The sequence below is a fragment of the Lethenteron reissneri genome, chromosome 25 (genome assembly GCF_015708825.2).
Source record: "Lethenteron reissneri isolate LAM-NWPU_2019-01 chromosome 25, ASM1570882v1, whole genome shotgun sequence".
NCBI lineage: Eukaryota > Metazoa > Chordata > Hyperoartia > Petromyzontiformes > Petromyzontidae > Lethenteron > Lethenteron reissneri.
This window is the reverse complement of record NC_083803.1, coordinates 17338227-17346770: the sequence shown is the minus strand read 5'-3', so window position 1 is coordinate 17346770 and position 8544 is coordinate 17338227. Positions and strand designations below refer to the sequence as shown.

General features: G+C 52.2%; 1 protein-coding gene across 2 annotated transcripts in view; it reads right to left on the bottom strand.

Moving 5' to 3' along the window:
* Positions 1 to 2529: 2529 nt before the first annotated feature.
* The window catches only part of LOC133347354 (atlastin-2-like), a 41655-nt gene continuing 35640 nt past the window's right edge, over positions 2530 to 8544 (bottom strand). The window contains exon 13 of one of the 2 annotated variants that reach the window (XM_061559562.1): positions 2530 to 5124. In XM_061559562.1, coding sequence (XP_061415546.1) covers positions 4954 to 5124 — 171 coding nt within the window. In that variant the 3' untranslated portion in view covers positions 2530 to 4953. Of the gene's footprint in view, positions 5125 to 5427; positions 8083 to 8544 lie in introns of those variants that run through there. The other variant, XM_061559563.1, reaches the window with a different exon arrangement.

The window sequence follows — 8544 nt, the reverse complement described above, 5'->3', positions numbered from 1 at the left end:
CTGCTGCCTGTATAAACCCTGCTGCCTGTATAAACCCTGCTGCCTGTATAAACCCTGCTGCCTGTATAAACCCTGCTGCCTGTGTAAACCCTGCTGCATGTATAAACCCTGCTGCCTGTATAAACCCTGCTGCCTGTATAAACCCTGCTGCCTGTGTAAACCCTGCTGCCTGTATAAACCCTGCTGCCTGTATAAACCCTGCTGCATGTATAACCCCTGCTGCCTGTATAAACCCTGCTGCCTGTATAAACCCTGCTGCTTGTGTAAACCCTGCTGCCTGTATAAACCCTGCTGCATGTATAAACCCTGCTGCCTGTATAAACCCTGCTGCCTGTATAAACCCTGCTGCCTGTGTAAACCCTGCTGCCTGTGTAAACCCTGCTGCTTGTGTAAACCCTGCTGCCTGTATAAACCCTGCTGCATGTATAAACCCTGCTGCCTGTATAAACCCTGCTGCCTGTATAAACCCTGCTGCCTGTGTAAACCCTGCTGCCTGTGTAAACCCTGCTGCCTGTATAGACCCTGCTGCCTGTGTAAACCCTGCTGCCTGTATAAACCCTGCTGCCTGTATAAACCCTGCTGCCTGTGTAAACCCTGCTGCCTGCGTAAACCCTGCTGCCTGTATAAACCCTGCTGCATGTATAACCCCTGCTGCCTGTATAACCCCTGCTGCCTGTATAGACCCTGCTGCCTGTATAAACCCTGCTGCCTGTATAGACCCTGCTGCCTGTATAAACCCTGCTGCCTGTATAGACCCTGCTGCCTGTATAAACCCTGCTGCCTGTATAGACCCTGCTGCCTGTATAGACCCTGCTGCCTGTATAAACCCTGCTGCCTGTATAACCCCTGCTGCCTGTATAGACCCTGCTGCTTGTATAAACCCTGCTGCCTGTATAACGCCACATCGTGTAAACATACAAACAGCATCCAATTATGGCAATGACATCGTAGGTGTGTCTCTGCCGTTTGACCATTGCATCAACTATTTATATATCTGCACGTTGTTAACGTGTCAATTATATTTTTCGTAGTGGCCAATTAAAAGTATTGGCCTGATCAAGTCAACAAGAGAGGCATGACTGTTAACATTTAATTAAATCAATCGCCTGCCCCGAGGCTATTACATTCTCAATGCAAATGTGTTTTGAGTGAACGTGCACGAGCCGCGGAGCTGAGAGAGCTGCTGAAGCCGGAACGTCTATTTATCGACTTGACACGAGGGCTTTCGCGACCACGTGGGAACGCCCATAAACGCGAGACCCCCCCCCTTGTGATGGGGACAGCAGTGCGCCCGTGTGCGTGACTGCGCTTGCAGGGGGAGCGAGCTCGCGCGAGCCGTGGGAGGCAGCGGATGAGAACGCGCCCGACTCGGGGATGAGAGTGTTGTCGCTCGGGGGGGGGTCTCTGCGACCCCGTCCGTCATTTTAATTGTAACGGCAAAACGACAGAAGGAAAGACAGCGAGGCCGAGGGCTCCGTCGCTACCCAAGAGGCCCATCGTGGAGAGGCCCTACAGCCGTGACCCGGCCAATCGTCATCACGCGCATTGGCCAATGAAAAATGAATGTAAAAGACCGATAATTAATTATTCTCATGCTGTGTAAATCTGACAAACTGGCTCCTTTTCCATGGCACGACAAACGTTAAACCGACGCTCGCATACTTGGCCGTCCGCCTACAGCCACGTGCCGTATTACACCACTCGCCACTGTGCAGCCCTTGGGCAGTCCACTGCTGGACGAAGGCCTCCCCCACGCCACATTTGGTCATGGGGCTATCGACGAGACTTCATGGCGCGCAGGTCAGCGCAGGTTGGTGAAGTGCGCGGGTTTTGTGGATTATTCCAGGACTCGTTCAGATGTGACTCGCCACTGATGCGAGCCGCGGGCAGGAATGAAACTTGGGTCGCCAGGTCCATGGCACAGCTCACAACCACTACGCCTCTCCACCCACCACCATCCCATTGTGTTCTTTAGAAGGCGTGGCAGAACCCATTCCTGTGGTTGCAGTGATGTACCCGACGCTGTACGAATCATTACCCGTACGATGCAGCACGGCAAGTAGGCGTGTCACCTTTTCGTTCTCAGCTTGAGTGCTCTCAGCTTGTATACCAGGATTTCCTCCAGACTGTTTAGTTTTCGCCCACGTGCAAACCCAACCCACCAAAAAGGGAAAACATAAACCACGTAGAACCCTCCTGATAAAAAGAACACCGAGTGCTCAATAAGCATCAACAGAGAAAACATTCAAATGTACAAATAAATTCTAAAAATCAAAAACATCACCACCGACTTCACGAGTTAAATTCTCGCAACAGAACGTGTGAAATGTGTAGGGGGCGACGGCCCTTGTCGGTGGAGCGTTCTCAAGCCGCGACAAGCGAAGCCGCGCCAGCAATTCCTCGATCTGGCGGGGCCATCCGTCTGCGCCAGCCGCGAGCGCGGGCCTCGTTAGCCGCGGCGACGGCGGCAGCTCGAACCGAACGGGGACTCGAACCTCGCCGTCGACCTCCGACGTTGCGCACACATGCGGTGGTCGGGCAGGCAATGACCGCACTTTTAATCAACGACTACGACGACAGTCCACGGAGCGTGACCACGGCCACAAGCGCATGCGAACAACCCCCGCGGGGCGAACAGAAAGGAGCCGGCGTGGCTGTAAACAATCGTGGAAGGGAGCGCCGCTCAGCGGACGGCGGTGGGGGGGGGGGGAGATGGAGAGGGGGGGTTACGACATTGTGCGTGATATTTAAATACACTTGTTTTAAAAAATACATGGTTTTCCCTACACGATTACATACAGAAGTGATGGCAAGGCTTATAAATACACCCACGGATTTGCCATCTGCAAAACAATTGCCACGTATTGATTTTTTTGTTTTAAGATAGAAAAATGCATTGTACAGGTTTATGTACACTCATCGTGATATTTGGAGTATTTTCATACACGGATGCGAATAAAGACTACGTACCTATAGAAATCAACTTGCATTTGTAACAGTAATATGGGAATAAAACAGCGTGGCCTGAACAACCTTGAAAAGATAAAGTAGCCAAGACTCCTTGTAGAGGACTTGAATATATTATATATCATAAATCATCTCAGTTTGACTGATAGAACCGCCATGACAGTATACAAATAACAGCGGCAAGAACATAATTAAATGCTTTTAAATAATGTGACTGTCACCTTGCCGGGTAACACGGATTCTGTTGAATGAAGAGATTGACATAAGGTTCAGCAAAGGCCAAATTAACAATACAAATGCAAAACAGCGCAGTAAATGTACAGATAATCTATATATGTTTTTGCAATAGTCGACAATGGCACGCAAAAACAGTGGCAACAGGTTAGATATTGACATTGGCTGAACGTCGCCCAACATTGGGTGGACGTTGGCTATCGATGGGCCCCAATGCTGCACGTTGACTGATGTCACGGCCAGATCAGCTCTAGATATTCTAGTTGTCGGATTCCAAACATATTCCATAAATATGTTAGGAACCAATCTGGTGTGGCATAACAATCGAGCACTCGGAGAACAACAAACAAACAAAACAACAAATCACAATAAAAATAAACATGCAAATCAATCGTGAAGCTCGCACGGAGAGAACCGACGCCACGATGGAGACTCAAGGACCCGAGTGCTGCCCCCACGTGCTGCCCCCCCGTGCTGCCCCCCACGTGCTGCCCAATGGCACGAGGCTGCCCTCCGCGTCTCTGTCCTGGCAAGCGTCGGCAAAACGGCACGACGGAACACAGCGCAGCGACCCATCGCTGTTTCCCCAGCGTTCCTCAATTTCTGGAAAGATGTGCAACCGACGAGTTGGGAGTGAAAGTTAAGACTTTTGAGAAATTAGCACCAAAATTAAAATTGCATTTGTTTGGATGTTGGCATTAAAAATGTTTGTCTGCACGCGATGATTTATGTTTGTTTTTAAGGTTCTTACCCGTCCCTACTGGACACTTGTGAAAAGAGCTTTATAGCTAATCGGATTCCTCCTGCAGTATAAATATACCGATTCTGACAGCCGGGAAGCGCGGCTGTGGTCTCAGTGTTGCCAGGTCAGGATGACAACACCGCCTACCACCCATAATGGGAGCAAACACGTCGAGACTTTGGAACGCATGCATGCCCGATATTCGTAAAACAATGTCACTACGATCGGAGATTTAAAAAAAGGGTAAATTAGGAGCTACTCACATTTCCTATACACATCCGAGGGGTATTTTTTAACATTTGGCTACAATTCATACACATGCCCAACAAATGCGATGGAGCATTTTTGAATAATTGATTAATCATTTGGTGCCCCGCAAACCCGAAGGATGCCCCTTCTATCAAGCGACACTTTGGCCCAATAATTATTTTTTAGTTTAGTTGTTGAAATCAAATACCAAAACCTGAATATCCCTGCAGCTTTACCTGAATGAGTGTTCACATCGCGACTCCGGGGAGAACCAGATCTGATCTGGTGACACTGCTCCGGCCCGGAGATCAACGAGCCCCACCACACCACCGCCAGCAGGGAGGCCATCGCCGACGTTTGTGGTCCAGCAGGAATACACGGAAGCACGGAACTTTATTTAAACGGCGGTTTGTTCAACACTGGAGCAGGTGCACGAGTGAAGCCACAGGGATTATGCAGGATCATTCAGCTGGATTAAAAGCTGCCAAAGATCACTCTCGTGCGAAACAAATGATGGCGATGCATATACTTTATAAATACAAGCAGGCTGGTGCTTCCGCGGATTTCTAACGAACCCGACGTCGACGATGCAGTGGCCGTCCATCCAGCGAGACGTGCGAACGTGTTGGGCCGGTGGCCAGCGGCCTGTGCGTGTCCACTCGGCCGGTCATCGACCCTCCACCCACCCCGACCCCGCACGTCCACCGTGCCGCCTCTCCCTTACCCTTAACTCGCCCTCCCCGCCGTCCCCTTCCTCGGGCTCAGTTCATCTTGGCCTTGCCTCTGCCCCTGGTTTGCACGGCGGGGTTGTGTTCTGCGCCGCCACCGTTGTCGCCACTGTTGTCGCCTCCGTTCTTTCCCCGGCGCACCGAGTCCGAGATGGAGCGCTTCATCTTACCCCACAGGATTCGGCCGCCCACCGGTTCCAGGCCCTGGGAGGCCGCACGGGCGGGGAGGGGAGGGGGCGACGATGCGGGTGGTGCGGGAGGGGTCACGGGACGAGCGGCACGCGGCACAGCGACGGGGTCACGGCTCACGGGGTCAGGTTTCGGGGGCGGCAGATGGGACGTGAGACGGGCAGGTGGGGAGGCAGTGTTCAGGTGGTGAGGAACCAGATGTGTTAGCAGGATGTCCGCGCGTTGTCGGCAGCGCAGCAAGGGGGGGGGGGGGTGCACGATGAGTATCCAAGCGGGGGGGGGGGGGGAAGGCATGCGGGGGGGGGGGGGGAGGCATGCGGGTATGCGGGCGGGCGGAGATGAACCCAGGTCGCACGGTACGGAGCTTAGGAAGGGCACGGATGGCGAGGCAGAGTATGCGGGCGGCGGGGAGGGCGCGTTTACACGGGGCCAGCAAAGCCACGGGGGAGTGCAAGCCGGAGCGTGGCGATGGTAGGAAAGGGAACGGCGGTGGGAAGGAGACGGAAAGACAGAGAGAGACAGGCATGCGAGAGCATCAGTGGAGTGAAACCAGCAAGAGCTGTGCTCAGCTTGCTCGTGATTTATTATACATTCTTTTATTTTCACCATCGGGCAAGAGCCGACAGAGCGTTTTTTGGCAAGAGAAACCTGCAGAAGCCACGAGGTCAAACACGGCATTGCACACATCAGCACATCCGCACAGTCACACTCTTCAGACTGTCCGTCTCACCCCACAACCCTCCACCACTAAACATTGTACAGCTTCAGTGGAACCGCACTCCGATGTGTTTAAAACATTCTCTCAATCGGCGCCAGCAGGAAGAGGATGCGAGAGAAGAAGAAAAATAAGAATTATTCCAACAGACATGATCTGGCAAGGCAGATGATATTATTTCAAAGACCAGGCAGTGCCAACATTTGATCAGGTGCAAAGCAGGACACCGACGAGACATCCGTTTCTCAAACAGAGCTGGCTTTGACCAAGAAACTATGATAGACATACCTAGGCTTATATCGCCAAACATTTACGTAATAACATGCGGCAAAGTTTGACTTAAAAAAGTGATCAGCTAATATTGAGGACAACAGTCGGACGTTACCAAGTAACACTGAAGCAGCGAGGGGGTGCGGCTACGCTTGGCGAAGCCCCCCCCCCCCCTCGCCCGCCAATTCTACAGTGGTCACAGCGACAGTAAAGACGACACTCCCCGAATGCTATGAAGCCAGTTCTACCGCACGAATAATAACCACAGGCTCGGACACCATGCGTGAGGACCGGAGTGCATCGCCAATCAGACGGACACCCGCTTGACAATTGGCTACGGGCTTGGAACTGAGCACGCGCAGCTTGCGAGTCCACACGAGTCGAGTCCGCGTGAGCCGAGTCCACATGAGCCGAGTCAGCTTGAGTCGAGTCCGCGTGAGTCGAGTGAGAGTCGAGTGAGAGTCGAGTCCGCGTGAGCCAAATCCATGCCGCTGCTTCAGGGACCGCACGCACGGCCCGAGGGCACGCCGAGTAGCAGCTCCCAAAACATGACATAGCCAGTGCCTGAGCTAAACCAGCGCCAGCCCGTTGATGAATGCCATCGCCGGTTCCTCCTGTGCACGTTTCACTCTCAACATCACATTGCACAACTGGCTAATTGGCCAAGGACCGATGCTTCGCTTGCACACTGCCTCGAATCTAATACCGAAGGGCCAGGCGAACTGCCGCTGGTTGGACACCACCAAACGCAGTCCTGGCACCGTTATGGTAATGAGCAGCAAAGCAGCTGGGGTGTAAACAAACCCACGAGAGAGTTCACCGTCACGTGGGCGGCCGTGGTAGCGGCGTCCCAGAGTCTGAATTTAGTGTTCAATCGCCCAGGCCCTCTTCGCACGATTTGTACCTGGCTATATATACAGTATACTTAATAACAATGGTACATACTTTGGATAAATTAAGGCTGACTTGTAGTTCAGATTTGGAGCAGTACAGCTCCCCGAGCCTTAATCGCGTCCACTAAGCCTAAGCAAAAAAATATGATCGATGTTACAATGTATTACCATATCTATATGATATTCCGTCAGTTTCACACCACTTTTGACTTTCATTAAAATGACCCCCGTGTTGTTTGTGGAAGTTGCTGCCCTCCTCCGAACCTTTCCCAAAAAACTAAATTACTTCTAGAGGCAGCCCAACGTTAAAGGTCTACTCGTGCTCCACTTTGTGTTGAACGTCAACAATGATATGAAAAAAATCACTCACAGCCACCTGCGTGATGACAACACAGCGGTCATTTTAAGAATCAAAGCCTCAAAAAAAACGTACAGGGTCGCAACGAAACGGCATTAATTCCTCTGGGTAAAGACAGTGCGATCAACAGCACCCATTCAGCATTCAGGAGCATAATATGTAGTGTTCACCCTCTCAGCGAGGTCGTAGTGTTCAGCCTTGTAAGAGAAAAGACCTCTCCCGACGCAGCCTCTGCTCTGGATCGACAACGCTCCCCGCGGAGGAAGACCGTGCCATCCAACACTGCCCCCAACGTTAGACGGCCACACGCCAGTCCCATCGAGAGCTTGACAGCCTCAGTAGTGAAAACACTCGACGCAGCGGTGCCCACTGGGGTCGCGTGACGTCAAGATTGGACGTTTTGGCAGTCTCTCTAGGCACCTGGTAGGAAAAATAAGCGGGCAGCCTTTCTGAGCTCGGTGTCTTGTGCAACGAAAATGTTCACCAATTTTTTTATAATATAATATTTTAAAAAACAAGCAGAATGAGATGGAAATGGGCCGAACGCTGCGACTGCAGAGCGAGAGGGGGCGGCGCTGTAAATGTCACGGCGGTTAGAGTCAGGAGGGTTGGGGCCAGGGTCAGGGTTAATTTCTCTTCTTGGCGGCGGCACGCTTGACTCCGCCGTGAGCGAGCGACGATAGCGCGTGGCTGGAGCCCGTGCACTGCAGGGCCATGCTGTAGAGCGAACACAACACCTGTTGGAGGGGGGGGGGGGTCAGCACGCACGCACGCGGTGTTAGGGCAGTTAGCGAAGCGCCGCACACGCATGCACACAGCGAGCAAAGCACATGACAGGTGGAGGGGGTCGAAGCAAAGGCCTCGGTTAAAACGTTGTCACTCTCCGACAACTAAATCAACCACTCATAACCATAATTAAACGCCCACAGTGCCAGCAAGACACATGGCTCAGCATGGGGCTATGTGGCCTTGGCCTGGTATTCACGGAATGACATACTAAATGCTTACGATTCTCCAAATCTGGCAACGACACTGGTCCACAATGTCCAAATTTTAAGAACAATTTCACGGCATCTTGCCTGAACTTGCGTGTTTGTTGATTTTCCCAGAGCGGATGCACGCATGCAAACTCTGGAGCCAGGCAGGAGCCGACAAACCAATCGCTAAGAGACACACGACAGACACGCAGCAAAGTGGTG